A 22,627-nucleotide genomic window follows, 5' to 3' on the forward strand; every position below is an offset into this window, starting at 1 on the left:
AAACTCTTCTTAGATGTCCCCAACAAAGTGTGGGAATAATAAAAAGATAAAATATATATATATTTATATATATATATATACTATGTAAAAATCTTTTGATATACTGTAAGACAATAACACACTATAATATTCCCATATTAAATGAAGATGAATAGAACATCCATAGGCAGAAAAAGTTTTAAATTTGTTTCATCCACTAGACTTGTCCTGAAGTAAATCCTCCTGCGGAATCAAACAACCATTTACAAACGTAATGACGTACTTACCGACTACAACTCGATCTGGCTCATTATTAGTGAATTTCATAGCCTCATATGAGAGTACCACAGCAACCCAGGCATCCATACCTATACTTCAGTCAATATATCCAAAAAAATTTTTTTATCACAATCTTCTTTTGCCACATACGTATGATCAACTCTTGACTTATCGTAGCAGTCAACTGTGTACTCATTTTTTTTTTTACTCACTCTGCTCTTGTGTAATCAATGTAAAATATGAAGCAACCCATCTAATTCCCAAATGCCATTCCTAGCGTCTAAGTTTGTAGCGTGTAATTTCCGTCACCTATTATAAGCCTGTGTAGGAATAAATTTTCCTTTCTATGGATGTTCAACACTGTCTGACTGCCTGGTAGGGACCTGCAAGGACAGACGCTTGTTATTGGACGGTCGTAGCCGACGAGTGGCGTGGCGAGCGCTTGGAAAACGGTGGTGATATCTCTCATCGCGCAGGAACTTCACAGTTACCAAATTTCCTGAAAAACAAAATTTCACTCGATCTTCAAATGAAAATTTCAAGTGTAACAAAAGTAAGCAAGAAAAAATTATTAAAAATTAACATCATATGTTTAAGTAAACCACATCAACATTTATGCCAAAATTATAAAATATGACCTACTACACTCATTTTTACTCATGAGAACTCCCTACATTTCAAATCTTGAAACTTTACCCCAAGCATCACAATGCAGACCACTCTGATTCCAGTCCAGCAATCATGAAACCTATCGATCTTTAATTTCTAACATAATATCGAACAGCTTGGTTTTGATCAATCCCAGTATACAAAGCAGCAAGGCTTTCCTGCTGTTATGTTATGTAGGGGAGAGAAGGGTAGTACTAGCCAACTTGTACAATGCAAACTGTCTGTCAAATTTACTGCAATTCTATGACCACAGATTAGTGTATTCATTTATTTGTGAAAAGTATACAGTGCTGTACTTTATTTTATATTCTACAGAAACTGTGCATCTTGGAAGACTTACATTTTTGTTTTGCATTCATGAACTGCTCATGCTATTTGTCCTTCAATACTGAAAACTAATAAACACCCAGAATTTTAAGTTTACAGAAGATGACTTTTGAAGTGCACTGCATTACAAACAGTCCCGAAAGGATTGTGTTTTCCTTATGGCCGTAAAAAAAGAGAAGTTTACTATGTGCTGCACCTGAGCTCTATGATCTAATGAGAATATTTCTTAAACATTAAGTAAATATTCTAGTCTACTTAAGCATCATAATACCAAACTCAGCTTCAACAACACAAAGTAATCATTGATACTAAGTCATTCAAAGTAAATGAATCTTATATATAAGTATAAATATGGAAAAACTTGTGTCAAGGAAATTTTTCATTAACATCAAGTCACAGTGTGGAAAATGCATTCTTAAAATGACATTTTATCACAAAACACTTTTTCATACAAACCCATCAATTGCAATCGGCCTCATTCAGTGTTGCAATCCCCAGACATACACCTAATATCTTAAAAGATATAAAACCATTATAGCTAGAATAACTACTTACTCTAGTGTGGTTAAGACCCTTTTTTGGGTAGTAATTTCTCTTCTCATTCCAGAAGTAAAAAGATTGTGCCACAGCAAGAAAATTGGGATTGGATGGTGGGTACATCTTCATAAGTAATGAGTTTATATGTAAAAATTACTGCCATGTTACAAAAGCTTCATTTGTTTCATAATACTTCATTTATTTCATAATAAACTCATCAATCAAAATTTGTCCAAGCTGCTATTTACGTTGGGGGTTGGAAAGATTTAAGTCATAGCCTCTGCAGAGGTCCAATGGGTCTAACAGAGCACTTTGGGACATAATGGCAGAAACAAAAAGTGTTTAAGTAACCTCACTGGTAGTAGAACAGGAGCCAAGAGTTTCATGTAACCTCAAGGGTTACCTTGGATAATGAAGCCCATATATCCACCAACCATTCAGATGGAATGTAGAAGCTCAAACCCTTGTGCCTAATATCCCACGTAAAATCAGCAAGGATGGACTAACTTCTCCCTATACCTGCATTTAGGATGGCTTTGAACTCAAAGTTCCCACTGAAGGCAGCAGCTGCTGAAAGTGCCAAATCTACGGAAAAGTCACTTTAATCTTCCCAGCCATGTTTGTTAACATCTCTGCACACACATGAAGAAAAGCATGCCTCAAACAAAGGACAATGTATTCATGGGGAGATCTCCCTTTACTGATTTGAGGACAGGAAGAGTTTAGTCCTTCACTCATAAAATTTTGTTCTCATCAGAAGGTGAAGGAAGGTGCACACGCTACTGGGCAAATGAGGTGGTCCTCTACTGAAGCAGACTAAGGCCAGACAAGCAAACAAGGCAGTGGTGCTATCAAGATTACCAGCTTGATGTGACACAGTCAGGAGCAAAAGGTTGGAGAGGTGGGACATAATAGCATGTACATATTTAAAAAATAAATTTTATTGTAAAAATTTCTATTTTTGAAATGAATCTTACCTCTCTATACGATAGCAAATTTGCACCATTGAAGAAAAGGAGGCGGGAGAAAGGTGCGAGGACAAGTAATTATAACCCACAAGGACACAATACAACCCCACCATTAATAAGACACTTCTTACCCAATGATCGAATCCATCTGCTGATACTGTTGTCAGAAGACCAATTCATTAGACTGCAAGGACCTATGAAAGATGCTAGAGACCCCTTGCAAGGGATACCACTCTCACTTTGATGAAAGTGGGACAAAAGGCCTTGCGCCTAGGCCAGCAGAGCAAAGATGGTAAATGAATGAAGAATTACCAATCTCAAAATAGGCACCTTCATACTTCCCAATAAGTTTACAAAGTAAATAGGAAAGGCTAGAGCATAGCTACCTTAATCATTCAGGACATGAGTTCCCCTGTAATAACAAGGTCAAAAGTGCTCTGCATGATTTATACTGATCTCTTCACCTTGCAAATAATGCAAGGCACATATTATGGAGTTACATCTCCTCTTGGCTGCAGTGACAACACTCAAGACTGGAAAATGAAGGTAGCTGCCAGTGCTCTCACCTTGCAAAGCTTACCTTCAGGAGTGGGAAGAAAGAGGGGTCTAGCTTAGGTGTGAGCTTACTTGACCAGGTTCTTCAACAGAGAGGCCATAGCATTTTTTGCCATAGGTTAAATCTGGTTTAGAACACTGTCTGAGGTCCCTAGTCCTCCGTCCTTGAGACTGTGCTGTAACTGGACATAGAGGATTTAACCCAACTGGCACAAGGAAGACAAACTGGAGACATAAAATAATCAAGGAAGAGCCCAGGACTCAATATTTATTCTTTGCCCGGAATAAGGGCAAAAAGGAAAGGACTGTTCCTTGTGAAGTAAAGCCCACATTGCAGAAGGGCTGGAGTTCACAGACTGTAAAAAATGTTTTAATCATCAAAGCTTTTAGGAAGGCTTAGTTTAATGGATTAAATGGAGGCATACTTGAATACTTCAGCAATACATTAAGTCCCAACCCAGTGGTTTAATCTGAGATTAAGGAATCTAGATTAACGAACTGAAGTCCTCCTTAATTTCCAGGTTAGCCGAGAGATCCAGACCAGAATGTCTTAATTCGGATGCTAACGTGAAGCAGTACCCCTGAATTGCATGAACAGACTAACCTTCAGTGAAACGTAAATGAGTAAAGAACTTGATTAGATTATTTTAGAGATATGGGTACAGGAAATCATCTTGGAAAAGCACCAAGCTCTGAAGACTGACCACAACCTCTCGTACAGTGCACTAGTTGACTGCCTTCTGGAATTAATGACGGATCTTCCATACTCCTTGGGAAAACCTCTTGTTCGCAAGAGACAATCGAGGTTTTCACATGGTCAGCCGAAGCATGGGGAGGTTCCAAGATAGAAAATTTGGAACCATTCCCTGCGTGATAACCACTGAGAAACCATGGTCATGCGTAAATCTACAGTTAACCAGAATTCTCAGAACCATGTGAAAAATGGCCAAATATGGAAAACATAAAGGTCGAGCAGCATATGTCTACTCCCCAAGCTTTTGGATCATGAACTGGCAGACAAAAGACGTAAAATGAAGGCTGCTGCTGGGGTTAAGGGCACCTAAACACCTGTGAAAAACAAAAACTACTCCTCTCCACCTTCTGTACAATAGTGCCAAAAGCCAAATTCTTCAGCAAAAAATAAATAGGCATCGCACAAAGACAATGGTTCGGAGCCACAGAGTATAACTGCTCTTGGCGCTGAACGTTAGCATTGTGAAGAACTGCAAAGACTTCCCCCCAACCTCCCCCCCCGGAGTCAGAACATGTTCTATCCAACCTGAGAACTCAGCGTTAGCACTCTCCCACGTTGAAGCAGTGCTGATGCCAACGCCATAGGAGTCTGAAGTGTCTAATACAAGGAGCTGGCACTAATGCCTGGTCAACTCCTGAGGAGAAGATGGTGCTAACGCTGAAAGTGACACAGTGCCGACAATGTGGCACATGGCTCTAACACCATGCTAGCATCCAAGGAGACACTGGCAACAACACTGAAAGTGTCTGAAGTGCCAATGATATGGCAACTGGCACTAATGCCTGGAAAATGCCTGAGGAGAGACTGGCACAAACAACAAAAGTGTCTGAAGCGCCGATGAAGCAACAACTGGCACTAATGCCCGAGGTGATGCTGGTGCTAACTATGAAAGCGTCTGAAGTGCCAATGATTTTGTGGCTGGCGTTAGTGCCCAGTCAACACCTGGGGAGATTGAAGCACCAATGAAGTGGCAGTTGGCACTAACACCCAGTTAACACCTGAGGAGACGCTGGCGCTAACATCAAATGTGTATGAAGCCCCAACAAAGCTTCCGCCCTGTTATCACCCGAGGAGACGCTGGCACTAATGCTGAAAGCATCTGAAACGCTGATAAGTGGTGGCTGGCATTAACTCCTGGAAAACCCTGGCGCTAACACTAAAAGCAGATGAAGCATGGACGATGTGGTGACTTTCCTTCCTTCCATGTTTGAGAAGACAAATCCCTGTGCTACTGACACAGTAGCAGTCAACAGGTGCAGGTTCACAGCCTGTTCAGGGAAGTAAGCATGCATCAATGCTGTAAAGGAGACCTAGTGTGGCGGTGCGCCAAAGGGGTCAGCGATCTAGAAAGAGCAGACCAATTAGGCTCAAATACTCAATCCCTGGTGCACAAATAAACCTCCCACACTTAAGACTAATGACGTGGAAACGGACTGGCAGACCCAAACGTCTGGGAGACCGAAAAGGAGACTAAGAGTCTGGTGCCAAAAGAGCTCTCAAGAAGCCATCTAAGCACTCAGACAATTACTAGCACAGACCAAAACAGTCCCTGAAAAGTTGACTATACTACCTGCACTTCTTCAGTATCAGAATCTAATTGGAAATCTCAAGCTCATCAGAGGGAAATCCTGCAGAAGCAGGGGTGGTGGCAGTAGAACCTCGTGCTCCTAGATACAAAGGGAGTTCAACTCTTCTAAAATAAGACTTAATTTGAAAGCAAAATCCTACTCCATAACAAGGGTTGGCACTCTCTTGTGCCCTGGCACCAAAGTATCATCTGCGCAGGAAACAAGTTTCCTGCACATTCTTACTATCCTGCACTGACACTGTGCTCAGTGGAAGATAAAACCTAAACTACTCAATGAGCCGACATCAAAACCTTGGGAAGGGAAGATGATCCAGTCTCTCCTGCTACTGAAACAGAAGCAATCAAAGAAGAAGGATCTGCTAGTATAACCCTTGAATATGCCTATCGACAACAATTTGGAACCGAATGCGGTTCAAGACAGTGTCCGGAAAGCTCAGGACGAGTCAAGACGGAATGAGAACGAGACTGGAACTGAAACGTGGCACCTATGCCTCCTGTGTCACTAACGGCTAACATGAGATAGAGTGAGGAAAACAATAAAACCTCCTACTTTTGTGATTTTGCAGATAGTAGCGCTGTTTTAAGAGGCGTCAAACATTGGTGAGAACGCCAGAGAAAGGAAGGAGAACATGGGGAACAAATTTGTTCACACACCTGATTGCAGCTACTCACACTGGCTTGAAGACAAACCAGACCAGCTGGGAGACTGAGAAGAAAAATGTAAATGCCTGACGCCCAGCGAACACCTGAAGCCATGTGAACTCCTGAACCCAGGCAAATGCCTGAAACCAGGAAAGTGCCTGAAACTAGGAAAGTGCCGGCACCCACCTGGAATCCTCGATACTCTCTTGGAGGAGAGCAACTCCACGAGAATACTGAACCCTCTTGCAATGGAGGACCATTGGAATATCCCAGATAGGGATCACTAGACCTAGGGAGTACAGGATCAGATATCGAGTGAATGCTCTAATGCTTTAATCCTTACCCAGCATATCTACTTACCTCCTACGCATCTTCACTTGATTTTGACAGACTTATCTTTCAGCAACCGAGCACCAATCTGTGCACGACACACGCCAGGTTGGCCAGAGGAAGACGACAACGGGCACAAACCATTTCCACTCCCAGGCATACCCCACTTCTCTGTACCTCCAACAGCTCTTCGTTGGGCGAGTCGGTAGAGCTGCAGACTGTCACTCGATGAGCTGGAGTTCAATTCCCCGGCCGGCTGATGAAGAGTTAGAGGAATTTATTTCTGGTGATAGAAATTCATTTCTCGCTATAATGTGGTTCGGATTCCACAATAAGCTGTAGGTCCCATTGCTAAGTAACCAATTGGTTCTTAGCCTTGTAAAATAAGTCTAATCCTTCGGGCCAGCACTAGGAGAGCTGTTAATCAGCTCGGTGGTCTGGTAAAACTAAGGTATACTTAACTTTGTACCTCCAATGGTGGAAGGAGCATCACAGGGTGTGGCTAAGGCATGGCTAACAGGGAGGGTGGGCACTGACACTTCCTCTGCAGCAAGGGAGGAACCCGAAAAAGGATGATTATACTGGGCTGGTAAAGCAGCAAGTGTCGAGGAGGTTGCCTCCATAAACTATTCAAACGTGGCTCTAAGACTAACAACATCGGCTTCTAATTTGCCAAACCTCATATCCTGAACAATACACGGAGACAAAATCATTTGAAATATAAGCATAACTAGAAAAACAAAGAGCAGGAAGAGCTGTTATCTGACAGATTGTAAAAAGATGAGAAACTTACTCCAAAGCTCACTTCCTGTTCTAGTGTTAGAACCTTTTTCTGTCTTTTCCTATTCTTATCAGCTTCTCTCATCCGCTTATAGTTTAAATAAACATTCATTACTTTGTCTGACCAGAATAGACACTAATCACAGCATTCAGTACTTCCTCTGACCAGAATATACAGTAATCACAGCAATCGTTAAAAGAACAACCCTTGTTCCTCCATTTAACACACTTCATGACCATCACAAACTGAAAAGTAAAGCTGGGTATATACCCACTTACCTTACAGACTCTAAACCATTTGCTTTTATCCTTTTTGGATGACATCTTAAATAATGACAAAAACCAAGATCATCTACAACCCAATTCCAGAATATTATGTAATCATACACGATATATCATAAATACACTCAATACGTCCCCAGAGGCCAACAACAGAGAGAAACTGACAGTAAACACTCGAATCACCTGAGATGGATGGGTCAAAAGACGGTTAAAACTAAAAGATCCTACTAATTTTTTTAGTTTTCACACTTTACTGTCCTGTCTGATACAGGAATTACAAGCTATCATAATAGAGAGGTAAGATTCATTTCAAAAACGAAAGTTATGCAACTTCAAATATGTCAAAACTAGCATTATATGAAAATTAACAGCATCATAATAGAGAGGTAAGATTCATTTCAAAAACGAAAATTATGCAACTTCAAATATGTCAAAACTAGCATTATATGAAAATTAACAGCAAGATATAAAACAAAATTGTTTATGATCACCAGTGGAAAGCCAGAACTACGCGTATTTTACCACAGACAAGTTTGGGGGTCTCAAATGATTAATTTAATTAGATGATGGTAAATAGTGATTGGCTGAGTTTATGAGTGCATATACATACATACATACATACATACATATAATATATATAGCAATTTATAATCCATATAAATACAATTATACTTTTTAACATACAAGCTAGATAAATTTTTAATAAATATTACTGTAACTTTATTTACTGATTAATATCTTCTCTGTTATTTGGAGTCACATTTTATGCTACTTATTTCTGCATTCAAGCAGGGACCATGATGCATGATTTAAGATTATTAATGGTTACATGCACTTCTTAATCCCTATACACTGATGTACACAAATTTCCTTGCTTTTACTTTTTCTCCTTGTAAAAGTCTACAAATAAAAACTGACTTGGGTATTGACAAAAAGCCCTTTCTGCTACCTAGTTATATATACAGGTTTACATACAATCAAGACATTCTGACTGCTTTATTCATCCTTACATTTATAAATGACTGGTGTATTAAGAATCCTTGATAAACATCACGTTCTTGCTTGTTTCCTGCATATTTTCTTATTCTCTTCATTGCTACACATGCCTACAAAACCACTCTTTTCGTCATAATCAACATCATCAGTGTTTTCACGTCAGATTTTCCCTTCATGGGGCTAGATGTGAAATAAGATCAACTTCTTGTGTGTTTCTGCCTGAATCCCACGTAACTACTTGAATGATAGATGGAAAAGCACATTAACTACCAACGTTTGTTCTTAAATACCCCAACTAAAAATGCAAACATAACTTCATCAAAACTGTCCCTACATCTACTCACCATCATACCACCAGCCATGTAGTGCTCTAAATGCTTTCCCTGCCTCTGACATTGAGGCACATTTAAGGTACACACAACCTTCTCTTGATCCACGATCCACTGCTATATGAACAATGCTGATTCCTTCACATTTCTCCAAAATACTATCCTGAATCCGTGAAGGCCAACTCTCACCGAATTCACTGTAACAACGAATAGCTGTAGGTTAGTTTTGTTTCATTACCACTTTACGCATATCTCTCCTATACAAAATTAATTTCTTCGGTTACTGTCAAATTGGGCAGTCCTTACTCCTTAAAGGTGAAATATTTTACTATATGGTCAGCTTATATTATTTCAATAAATTTTAACTAAGCATATGGGTTTTTCACATCTTTGGTGGCACGCTACCACAAAAAGAAACTTCTGTTTTAATAAACAATAAACGATGAAATAATTAAACTTATCTTTTATAATAAACAATAAATGATGAAAAATTACGACCTACATGACCACAGAGTCTGTTATTATAAGTAGCTACTACAGTGTATGTTTATCTAACACATCACGACAAATTGAATTTTACTCATTAAGAAAGCAGGTCATGTAAACATGTTTTTCACTTAAGACTTGAAACTTTACATCAACATTTACTCACACATCACAGTCAAACATATTCCGAATTTTGAGACAAGACGTAGGAGATACATTGGGAAGATTGTGTGTGGTCTCCAAGCTCTCAAAAGCCTGACCCTGCCACATCTTGGCAGGTGGGCGGCCACTTGCCCCATCCAGGCCAGATGTGTTTGGAGTAAATGGCACCCCTGATGTCCAACGCCATATTTCACAATCTTCACCCCCAACTGACTGAATTTCACGTCTTATCTGCAAAAAATTGCCTTGTAAAAAACTCCAAGACCCCAACACTGAGTACATTAAAAACTTAAATCTAGTTTTTAATCCTTGAATAAAAATATATCTTAAATATAAAATCTACTAACCTTTAAACAAGTATTAACTCAAATCAGTAATTTCCAATGGTGAAAATTTAAAAAATCAGTTTTGACTTGATATTCTCACTTACAAAATAAAGTTTAAAAATAATCCTAATTTTTCCAATATAAACTCATAATTTTGCATTAGAAAAATTTGTGGGTCTTAACAAATCCCAAACACTAACGCAAACAAAAAAGGGGATTGTTTGCAGGCTGGATGGTCACACCACACAAAAGACTCTTGGATCATAAGTTTCCAGCAACCAAGAACCTCACTTTTCAAGTGGTCTTGACTGTATCTGTAAATCAGCAGAATATTGAAATGTTTTTTATTTTTTTCTTGAAAAAAATATGTGTTGCAACAAACCCATCATTTACAATAGTCTGAATTTCCATTTCAGTCACAGGACTTTCATATACTTGCTATGACTAACAATTCACAGAATTCAAAAGATGGGAAATGACTACAAAGGATTGCAAACCAAAAATGAAACAACTCTATATTTTAAAAAAATTTGCCAACATACTGCCCATAAAACTGGGTGGAGAAATAAAAAGAATTTGGGTAACATTTCTGTTTTCAAGTAAGCCATGTACTGGTTCACATTTACGGGAAAGTGGCAGTCTGTGGAATCCACATTTCTGCTGATGAACTGTCATCAAAACTTGAACACTATGGAGTCTGGAGATTCTCATCAATTCAACAAAGGTATTCATCAGTAAAAGAAAATCTAATAAATCCGAAGTTATTAATTCACTTACTTTCCAGAAATAAGAAACTTCTAATTTACTAGTGCAATATAATTCACAAGGTTGCAATCAAAACTAATAGATAAGATGAACCAGCAGAAAAATGTTTCATAATCAGTTGACTGACATATGGGGGATCCACAACCACAAATCTGTCAAAGTTTTAAGCTAATTAATGAAAAAAAATTCATGTTCTATAAATCAATTTCCAATAAACAACTAGGACTTCCCATTCAATATCCCTATATGGCAAACCTAGGTTAACACTTTCATATCCAATTGATGTAATATTATGCAAAATCACCCTACCCCCCACCTTACCTGACTGACGTAATTTTACGTAAAATTTACCGAAAGTTTTCGTACGTGTGGTAGGGGTAAATTTTTTTTTTATTTGGACAGTTGGTGGTTTCCATAGGCTAAAGCATACCTTGGACCGTGTAACTCAGGCATCAATACGCCAGCCAAGCAGTTCCTATACTGCGCATGCGTAAATCCCTGGCATAGTAAATTTCTCACAATGAAATCAGCTGATCCTACCCACGCTTCTCTCTCGTATCTTACATTTTTTTTTACAAAATGTAGGATTACATTATTGGAAACACACTGTTTCGTACCCTCTTTTTCTATAAATTTTTTAGTTCCTGTACTGTGCATGCGCAAATCCCTGGCATAGTAAAATTCTCACAATGACATCAGCTGATCCCACCCACGCAGGCCTGGCAGGCCACACTTCTCTGTCAGAGACCATGCGTGCGAGCTGGGGTAAACACGTGTGGTTGTTTACATACAGTGACGTCAATAGAGAACAGTTTCCAACATGCTTTTGCAAAGTTTTTACGGTAAAACTAGCGGAAAACGCGTTAGTGCATCACATAAGAGACGTCTGGATTTTAGGCAGGGCTCTGAATCTCATTTTTCATTATTATATATATCGATATTTAGAGAATTTTGTTGGCTTTCTCATAAAAAATAATTCATTCGCCTAACTGTTATAGCTTTTGAGCTACGGATGATAATGTTGACAACGGTAACATTTTTTTTCGTTTCGATCAGCTTATAATGTCAAAATGAAACTGTTGCCGTTACCAAAGCCATTTTTCTTGACTCTCACTTTATTCCTGAACCTTTCCTCTACATTTTTGTATATTTGCAAAGTAATTTCTATGAAAAATATCCGAGCTAGGGCTCTTAAAAAAAAAATTTCTAGCGATAATTCTCACCGTATGCTGGGCAGAGCGCTCTGTTTCTTACCCTATTTTCTATCAATTTTTTCACCAACTGGACTTATTCGTTTTTCATTCTTTTATATATGTCGATATTTAGAGAATTTTGTTGGCTTTCTCATAAAAAATAATTCATTCGCCTACCTGTTATAGTTTTTGAGCTACGAACAATAATGTTGACAACGGTAACATTTTTTTTTGTTGATCAACTTATAACGTCGAAATGATACTGTTGCCGTTACCAAAGCCATTTTTCTTGACTCTCCCTTTATTCTTCAACTTTTCCTCTACATTTTTGTATATTTACAAAGTAATTTCTATGAAAAATAACCGAGATAGGGCTGTTCAAAAAAAGATTTTTTTGTAGCGATAACTCTCACCATACGCCGGGCAGAGCACTCTGTTTCTTACCCTCTTTTCTATCAATTTTTTCACCAAACTGGACTTATTCGTTTTTCATTGTTTTATATGTTGATATTTAGAGAATTGTGTTAGCTTTTTCATAAAAAATAATTCATTCGCCTAACTGTTATAGCTTTTGAGCTACGAACGATAATGTTGACAACGGTAACATTTTTTTTCGTTTCGATCAACTTATAACGTCAAAATGAAACTGTTGCCATTACCAAAGCCATTTTTCTTGACACTCCCTTTATTCTTCAACTTTTCCTTTACATTTTCGTATATTTACAAAGTAATTTCTATGAAAAATAACCGAGATAGGGCTATTAAAAAAAAAAATTTTCTAGCGATACTTCTCACCATACGCCAGGCAGAGCACTCTGTTTCTCACCCTCTTTTCTATCAATTTTTTCACCAACTGGACTTATTCGTTTTCCATTGTTTTATATGTCGATATTTAGAGAATTTTGTTCGCTTTCTCATAAAGAATAATTCATTCGCCTGACTTTCATAGTTTTTGGGTTACGGACGAAAATATAAAAATAAGAATTTTTTTTTTTCGTTAAATAACTCACATTTTTTCGTATTTAGAGGGCTGGGACTCTTATTCTGACTATTCCACCATAAAATATAAACATTAGAAAAATGGACAGCAAAATGAACGTTGTTGGCATAAAATTTCTATTTTTGCTGAATTTTCGAAATAATTATTTTTTCGCACTATCAAGCGCTCCCAGACACCTTGGGTCTTATGGTAATTATACAGATAGGAAAGTGTTAACCGAATTGTAAAACTAGCAGTCAACACTAATCTGGCCTACTTCATCAATGCATAAAATTGAAAGTTTATGGCCTCAAATTACCAAATACTAACTTGCTTTAATTCAACCTAACAAATAACTTAAATGAAAGTAATTTTGCCACATACAGACTAACACCAGATACCCAAAACTAAGTCATTGCCACACAATGCTGATTAAATTGGGATCTATGAATAGAAATCCATTTCCATTACACATACTTTTCATATCCAATAAAATAGGCTGTATCTTCTTGGATGAGTCATTTCTTTTCACTATTCCTGGCAATCCACAAATATACAGCACTGATCAGGGAAAAAACATAAGAAACCTTTACACACACAACTTTAAAGGATTTAATACTGAACCTATCGAAATTTTCAGGTTCCAATTTGATTTTCTATGTATCAAATAGTCTACACTTCCCTTTTTTTAAACTCAAGTTCTTACCTTACCTCAGCAAAAACAAAGACAAAACAAAATAGAAAAAAAAGCAGGCATGTTAAGAGGGCTCGTCTTCAAACCTTTCTCAGGATCTCCCGCCTAACTAGCAATTCAGCAGATATAATTAAAGGGTTATGTCAAACAAACTGTGTCTTTGTAAAACACGTTTTTTCATACACACTAATTAATCATATGGAGAAAGCCCTCATCCCAACCCATCACCCTCATTTTGTTTTCCTTTCACCTTAAAGAGACGATGGACTAGAGACGATATCAACTTGCAGAGCAGAGTATGTACAACAGGCTTGCAAAAAGAAACACTTGTTATAAAACACCTGTGCTTATCTTCAAGCTCTTAAAAACACAGTACAATGAAAAAACTTGAACAATTTGAGAGCCAAACTCCATTAATAAAGACTTACCCTAGACTCATAATTATCAATGAACGTCACAGCCTTCTTCCAAATTTCTTGTTTTGCTTTCCTGTCTCTGGGTCCAATAAGAGAATCACGTACATGGTTCACAGCGACATAATCTTTTCCACCTGGTCTGACTAAACCACCCAGGGTTTCTAAAATCTGCTCAACTGTTTCAAGTACCTGCCCACAGAATATTTATCAAACATTCCATTAATAACAATACCATTTTGGATTTATCAAACATTGCATAAATAACATCACCATTTTGGATTTATCAAACAATGCAATACTAACATGACCATATTTTAAGTTCTGATTAAAACACCATCAATAGGATAAACCACCTAATTTAAAAAATGTCAGTGATACACTTCTTATAAGTCAATTATTTACCATAAATATGCATTGATAACAGAACAAAGCAATAAAGTTTTGGGAATTTCTGAAAAGCAGTATGCATAAATTTACCGCAAAAAATTGGCCTGACAAAACTATATAGTATATTAGTACAAATGAATCATTAAAAGTACACACCTGCTGCTTTTCCAATTCTTTTTTACGTCTGTGGTATTTGACATATGTGAATGTTAACCAACAAGCCCCAATAACTGGAAATAAGAGAAATTTTTGTTAAATACAAATAAATAGGGGAGCGTCAATTTTCATTTCATCCTACATATTCTTGTCAATGAAAGATACAACCTTGACCACAAATAGTTAATCCTTTGAGATTCCAGTGATATACAATGTCAGGTTACAGCCCCTGAGATTCTGATGATGTCAGGTGACATTGTCTGTAGAAAATTTGTCTAAAAATTAATTAAACATATTTTGATGCTGGGTTGCATTTGGATGACGTTTGAAAGGTGCTGAGGGACGCTTTAACTTTCTGTAACAAAAGTAGAGGCTGTTCAAAGATACTTAATAAAAGTAAAAAAAAAATTTGCCTATTTCCTTGTTTTTAATGTAATACTGTACACATAAAAACAAGCATAAATAGCAAATTCTGTTATTACCCCTCTAAAGAGTAGCAAACCAATTAGGAACCAACATGAATTCTCTGCTTCACATCCTATTTACTGGAAAGTAGCACAACCACAGAAATCAAGTCACATATCTAGGGTCACAGACAGTAAGCCATAACGGCCAATATTTTAAAAGGCTGAAAATTGGAACAATGTCAGACAATGAAAAATGAAAAATAAAATATGGGCCTTGAGTATTCATTGTAAACTGCAAGCAGTACTGTAAGCAGTGGGAAAACTTGGGGGCAGGAGGGGAGGTTGTTTTTCTCAAAATCTCAAGTGAAGGGCTATAGCCTAACCATGCAGCACATCTGACCCTTTGCAACTTATGGTACAGCATTGACTGTTGAGCTTATTAGGTCTACTGTTATATGCTGTAGACGTAGTTACGATGACCACTTTGAGTAGCAAGTTAAGCTGTCACTGACGGCACCGCTAACCTTATTGCACCATGCTTGAGCTAAGCAATATATGTAAAAAAAAAAAAAAAAAAACTCAAGTCACACAAATTACAAATAATACCAATGCAAAAAGGGATCACATTTATATAACCATAGGAAAATTTGTGTTAGCTGTGAATTCGCAAACTTGTTGACATGTATGATGCTGGAAATGAAATAAAGTATGAAAAAAAGTTTAACATTAATTGGAAACCGTTATGTTGAGTCTAAGATTTTGGACGATACAAAGAGAATCATGCTGCATCAGATTTGAGCACGACTTTACCTCTTGACCAGCTGTTAAGTTTCAGAAACTAGCAGCCTAGCTCTCTTGACTTTATATTTTTCTACATAAAATTATGTATGAATCTTTTTCTACATAAAATTATGTATAAATCTGTCATTTGACCTTTTTAATGTACCTTTATAAGATAATTAAACCTTGTTCAAGATGTTACCTTAAATAATACAAATTTTCCACCTACTAATGTGTGACTCGAGGTAGGAACACCAAGAATTCTACTTTGTTCGTAATATGGCTTTTCTAATGAATCACTCCTTATCATTTAAAAACTTATAGGACAAAATACAAGACCTTTTCCAGTTTTCATAATTTTTGCATTTAAAAACTTATAAGACACAATACAGAACCTTTTTCAGTTTTCATAATTTTTACAATTATAAACTTTCAAGTACAGTATACATACACTCAACTAATTCTGTCTCAACTACACCACGAAGGTTCAGTTGAATACAGAATTTAGGCCAGAGGCCAAGCACTGGGACAAATAAGGTCATTCAGCGCTGAAACGGAAATTGATAGTAAGAAGGTTTGAAAGGTGTAACGGGAGGAAAACCTCACATTTGCTTTATGAATCAATTGTTAGGAGAGGGTGGAAAGTAAGATGGAAGAAAAAGAACACGAAAGGAGGTACATTAAAAGGAACGAAAGGGGTTGCAGCTAGGGGCCGACGGGACGCTGCAAAGAACCTTGAGTACTGCCTACAGTGCACTGAGTGAGGTGCACTGATGACACTATCCCCTATGGGTACACTATGAGGGAAGCATTTGTATATGAAGTGATCATGAACATGTTATATCATAAGCTCAATATCCAACTGTAACGAAAGCAATGAATCCACAAGTTTGAGGAATATAGTATGCATCACATACAGGTTTCAAACTGTGTCACTACTTTAATGTGGATATTAATCACACTGAGAAAACAGAATGCCATGAAACCGTAAATGCACTCTGTTCCATGAACCTGAGTTTTGCTTGCATTTGCTATTAGATACAAGTTGCTCATTGACTTCACATATTTAAATTAACAGAAAATAAATTCATTTGGAACAAAAAGTGAGCAAGTGGGTGTTACCTCAAGGGTTTACCAGAGCATGCAGCAAGTGACCCATAAAGTCAACAATTCTACATATATAAAAAATATAACACTAGATAAAATCTTAATACACCAAAAAAAAACAGTCATTTCATTTACTAACCTAAGACCAAACCTATTATTAAGTTTAAGAAATTATATATGGCTGATCTGATATGGCAGAGGATGTGGGTTGGCGGTGAGACGAGGGATATGCCAAGCAAGGCTTCTCCTTCCTTCACAGCTTCCATGCCCCAATGGCGGTTCATCTCGACTAACTTCCCCAAGGCAATTACACCATCACTTGACTCATTCTGTGATATCTGGAAAACAGAAACCGTGAAAATAAAGTAATAACAATACTTGCTAAACTTTACAGCTGCATGCAGTTAAGTCTCCCGAGATAATTTAACATGAGTGAACCAAATACAGTATCATTCAGTTTTAAATTTCATGTATATATATGATACTTATTTGAATAGCATGCCGAAATTCTAGCTATAACTGTGCAAAACTTCCTGTATATATATGATACTTATTTGAATAGTGTGCAGAATTTCTAGCTATAACTGAGCAAAGCTTCAAAGTTAAAATTTTGCACAAAAGTTATTTTGAACTGAATGAAAGTTTCTGATGTGAAAAAACGTGCAATTAAGGATTTTCCAACTTGTCACTTCTATAAACATCCTGTAGGTTAGTGCTGCTATGAGATGACATAATGGATTCCACCATCCTTTCCTTATATGAAAAAATATTACCCTTGATTGGTTATTCATCCTTTTCACCATTATCAGGCTTTTATTCGATTTTATTTAATATTGCACCTGTATTAAAATTTAATGACCAAGGATAGAAATCCCAACCTTTCACCCAACAACTAAATAATATTGGTCATAAACACTCATCAGTTCTTCTCACACAAGCAATGCAAGATTCAAGAAACCTTTGCCTCCAAGTGTCCTTGACCAATATAAAAGGCCAAAAAGTAACCACTTTGAACTTATTAACTCTGCTAAATTTTCAGGTGTATGAACCAAAGACGAAACTCATAAATGTAGAGCACCATACTAACTATGTTTGCATCCTGAAGAAGGGACTGCATATCACGTACAGAAATATACCGGACAGATGACTCTCCACACTGATACTGTCCTTCCTGCTGCTGTAGCATTGGCAAAACAACGTCTCCTAGTCTACCTGCTATTTGTTTGAAAGCCAACATCTCTTGTACTGTTAGACATGCAGTCTGAAAACCAAGGAAGAAAATGATCAAGTTAAATATACCACTTTCATCACCAATGTTTTAATATCAGATTTACCCTTCGCAGGATTAGAAGTGAACAAAAGTTCTCTACAATGTCTTCTATTTATACATTTCCTGATTTCCTGTTTGTTGTGTCTTCAACTACAACTTTCTCCATGAATTACTGGATTTCCCTGTAGAACTTAACCACGCTATTTCCAAATCTACTGCTTTTCTAACTACTGTAATATTCCTTGCTTCTTTTACCACACAGCCAATCCATCAAAATCTTGGGTATCTCAGTGCCTCCAGCCCACATTTTTAAGAAAAATTAAAATCAACAGACATTACATAGACTTTTACACACTACATAAAAACCTGATACTGTAACCACCTGCATCGTTCATTATAGACTTCAAAAAGATAAAGCTGACAGTTAACTCTCATACATAAACACTGCACTTATTTATTCTTTCTTTCAAAAATTCAAGTTCTGTATGCCATATACTTTACAAAGTACAATCTTATTTAGGGCTAATTGGCTGATATTCATTCTGGCTTTTACTTTATCAACAATTAGTACCACACGTTGTGGCTGACAGAACCCTCAATATAATGCTATTATTTCACCAATACTGTATAATGATTACCTTGTCATTGTTATAAACATCAATCACAACCTAATTTCCTTTCCTAAAAGGGCCCATATGACAAGTCCAAAAGAAAACCTTCAACTATGTATACTTACTAAATTGCAATTTAAGTAATATAATACAACAATAATATAACAAGCAGTGCATCATTCTACTGTTAAAACAAAAAAAAGATCAGGTGGTCTGAGTACTAGTTTGGCACATAGGCTACGCGTAAACTCTCTCTGGCTCTTGGTGTCAGCCAACTGGCCAAAATCTCTAGAGATTTACAGACCTTCGGAAATTGGAAATACCACAATACTGCGTGTTACTTCCAATTTTCATTTTATTTCATTTATCCCTGTGCCAATAATTAACTGTTTGCTCGCTGACTGAATTTGGTATCATCTATTACTCATGAATATGAATCATATGGTTACCATGTGCAAGGGTAAGTTCTTTTCCTCTGTGTTATCTTTGGCTAATTTTGGCCAAGGGTTAATGAGCTCACTCATTCTCCATCATCACCTCCAACTCCACATGACGCAAAGGGCTTTGATCAGCTCGTTAGTTTTCTGATACTTCATAAATATTTTATATATATTTTGGAATAACTTTTGGTTTCTAAAATTAATTTGCTTTCACTGCCACACCTGTCTCCAATCCAATGGAACTTCCCCTGGCTGGACAATTAACGAGATTACGTTTCTTCTGAGGAGACGTCTGTGGTTCCTGTAATGCCCTGTCTCTTAAAAGCTTTCGTTTGCTGGCTCCAGCACCTCCTCCATCCTGCTTCTAAAGAGGACAGCAGCAGTATGATGAAATGATTCTTTTTCCCTAATCTCCTGTTTAGCTGAAAAAACACTTGATGCATATTTGCCATGACTGTACTTACATTTCAGGCAATGGCAATGTAGCTTCTTGGAAGAGCAGAGTTCATGCAATAATATACAAAAGTCCACACCACAAATGATTAATTTCAAAGGTGTAAGTCCCAATTACATCAAAACTATAAAGATTCTCCTACCTACTTAATTTCTTCTGATTATTTCCATTACAGTACTACTTCCTCTTACCCAGCACACCTGGGCTAGGGAATTACAGTTTCAACCTCTAAGAATAAGATTAGAACTACAGAACATTACACGTCTTGAGATAAAAAGGAAAAAACCTTACCTTGGAACCATTACTGCACAATGGCATCCTGTTTTCTGTAATAGAAAGCCAGAAAAACAATATTAGTATCAGAACTATTCCCATAAACTTCGTTAAAAGTGCTGTAGCTCATCCATAAATAACAAGAAATTGTGGAACCTAACTCAACAAATGTAATAAACTAAAACCATAACATGTTTGCCATCAAAACCCCATATAAGCCTACATTTGTCCTGCTAATGTTTCCAGTTTACCAGAATTTTGACTGATAGCCAGACAAACAACAGCCTTTCTAAGCATGTACTCAAGGGATATTACAGTAAATGAACATTTTCTGTAAATTGATGCTCTGCAAAATGAGTAGCACATTCTGCAGGTGATGATGATGGAATTTCCCTTTATGAATCTGGATAACAAAATGCCCTCACTCAGAAGATGACTGATAAGTCAACCTCAAAGGGCATACGGCAGTCTCAGTGCCTTCGGGGACATAATACTTCTGCAGGTGTGTCAGGGGCAAGGGAAGTAGCTTGCTTGATCTGTTAAAACCCATGAAACCTTCTGAGCTGCAGATCACTGCTCAGATACCTGATCCAAAATACCACAAGCACATAGGGATCATGGGAGTCGAAATGACATTCTTACCTCTGAGTGAACCCTATAACTTGTTCTGTAAGTGAATCTGAGTCCAACTTAATGAGAACTCAAATGCACAGCCAAGTACAACCACACAAGTCGTCAGTATCAGGGACTGCGTACTCCTCTTGGACCGAGTCAAAGAAAAATGAGTAGGAGGCAGGGCAGTCCGGCTGTAAAGAACCATAAAGGCTCTGTGGTGTACTTTGTCTGATAAAACAGCAGGGAACTATCTGAGCACAACCTAAGGATATTTGGTTCCTCAACAATTTCTGGCTGCTGATGCTCAGCAAAATGAGCAGCATTCTCTACAGGTGATGGAGGAAGTTCCATTTATGACCCTTCACTGTTATAAAAGATGGTTATACTGTAGCTCTCAGCATGGGTGCATATACCTAAAAAACCTTAGAATGCTACCAACATCCTGATGAAAAAGCAACATGGCAACAATGGCAGAACAAATGACCATAAGTTTTGGCATTACAGTACAGTACAGTAAACACCCCGTATTCGCAGAAAAACCCTCTAAAAATGCTTATACCTAAGTATTTTAATAGTTTTATCACAAAAAGTGCATTTAGTCATGAAAATACGAAAATACAGTAATTAGTGAATATTTCTCAGTGAAAAATACCACGAATGGGCAAATTTTCCGTGAATAATGGGTAGATACGTTCCACAGAGAAATCCACGACTGCGTGAGTCCGTGAATCGCGAGAATGCGAATATAAGGGGTTTACAGTGAACCCCCCGTATTCGCGTTGTCAACGTTCACGGACTCATGCATTCGCGGGTTTCTCTGTGGAACATATCTAGGCATCATTCGCGGAAAATTCGCCAATTCGCGGTATTTTTAACTGAGAAATATTCACTAATTACTGTATTTTCATACAATTTTCACGAATAAATGCACTTTTTGTGATAAAAATATTAAAATATTCAGGTATAAGCATTTTTACAGGGTTTTTCTGTGTTTAAACTATCAAAATGGGCAGTTCTACGTGTTTTTAGAGGGGTTTTAAGCATTCGCGGATTAGACCCATTCGCGGGGGGGTGTGGGACGCATCCCCCGCGAATACGGGGGTTTACTGTACTGTAATGCCATCAGCCTGTCCACAACTACAAAAACTCATAAAACACACAGGTTCCTGATACCATTAAAATATGTTATGTTTACAAGAACAGGTACTGCAACGAAGGAAAACTTCAAGTAAAAGGTAACAAAAATTGCCAAATAATCAAAAACCTAAGTCCAGCATTACCTACAAATAGTATATTATGGAGAGGGAGCAAGGCACAAGATTAGTGAATCAATGCAGAGTTCATTTTGCTGGATTTCACCCTAACATACACTCAATACACTTGCTAATCCCCTCCAGACCCCTGTTGAAGCTACATTATTTTCCCTGGCACAGGGGGGGAAAGCAAGTAATTGCATCAAGGATTGCATCTCCTACATACTTTCATACCTTTGTTTCCTAGAAAATGACAACATACAAAGTTTCAGCTTGCCAAAACCAGCCTTCAACACCTGAGTAAGGTGTTTATACAAGTGTTTCATGATTACCAGATTCAAAATAAGCAAAGTATTGTACTAATTTCAAAACAAGTCTCATTCATTGTCAGGGATATCATGTATGTAGTGGGTTAGACCTAAAAAAAAAGCATCACATGTGACTAATTATTGCTTTAAAGCATAATGGCTGTCAGGAGGATAGCAACAAAATTTAATATACTTAATCAGATAACCATCTCTACAATTAGGCTATACAAAATAATGTTAGGATAAATACTAACGTGCAATCTTTCCATCACCACCGTTAACATCCTTTGGAACAAACACTATTAAAAATTACAATCCCTACAAATATTTTTTTCATTTCTGTACAGTATATTGTACAATAAAATAGAAGTATTCAGTTAAAAAAAAAGACACAAAAACCCACTTTATTCCATGGAAAATAAATCTACAGCATGCAGCAAAAAAAAAAAAAAAAAAAAAAAATGTGCCATGTCTAAAACTGGTCAGTGTGCATTTAGCCACAAATAAAACTTGGGACCCAAAATCTCAAA

At 37.3% G+C, this 22,627-nt stretch overlaps 1 protein-coding gene across 1 annotated transcript in view; it reads right to left on the minus strand.

Moving 5' to 3' along the window:
- Nucleotides 1-53: 53 nt before the first annotated feature.
- MAN1 (LEM domain-containing inner nuclear membrane protein MAN1) overlaps nt 54-22,627 on the minus strand; it is a 28,052-nt gene continuing 5,478 nt past the window's right edge. Inside the window, exons 2-9 of the mRNA XM_067101482.1 lie at nt 19,940-19,974; nt 17,961-18,134; nt 17,013-17,211; nt 14,580-14,653; nt 14,049-14,225; nt 9,668-9,894; nt 9,031-9,212; nt 54-757 (exon numbers count right to left, since the gene is read on the minus strand). Coding sequence (XP_066957583.1) covers nt 603-757; nt 9,031-9,212; nt 9,668-9,894; nt 14,049-14,225; nt 14,580-14,653; nt 17,013-17,211; nt 17,961-18,134; nt 19,940-19,974 — 1,223 coding nt within the window. The 3' untranslated portion in view covers nt 54-602. The remainder of the gene's footprint in view (nt 758-9,030; nt 9,213-9,667; nt 9,895-14,048; nt 14,226-14,579; nt 14,654-17,012; nt 17,212-17,960; nt 18,135-19,939; nt 19,975-22,627) is intronic.

Source organism: Macrobrachium rosenbergii, chromosome 57, assembly GCF_040412425.1.
Source record: "Macrobrachium rosenbergii isolate ZJJX-2024 chromosome 57, ASM4041242v1, whole genome shotgun sequence".
NCBI classification, from domain to species: Eukaryota; Metazoa; Arthropoda; class Malacostraca; order Decapoda; family Palaemonidae; genus Macrobrachium; species Macrobrachium rosenbergii.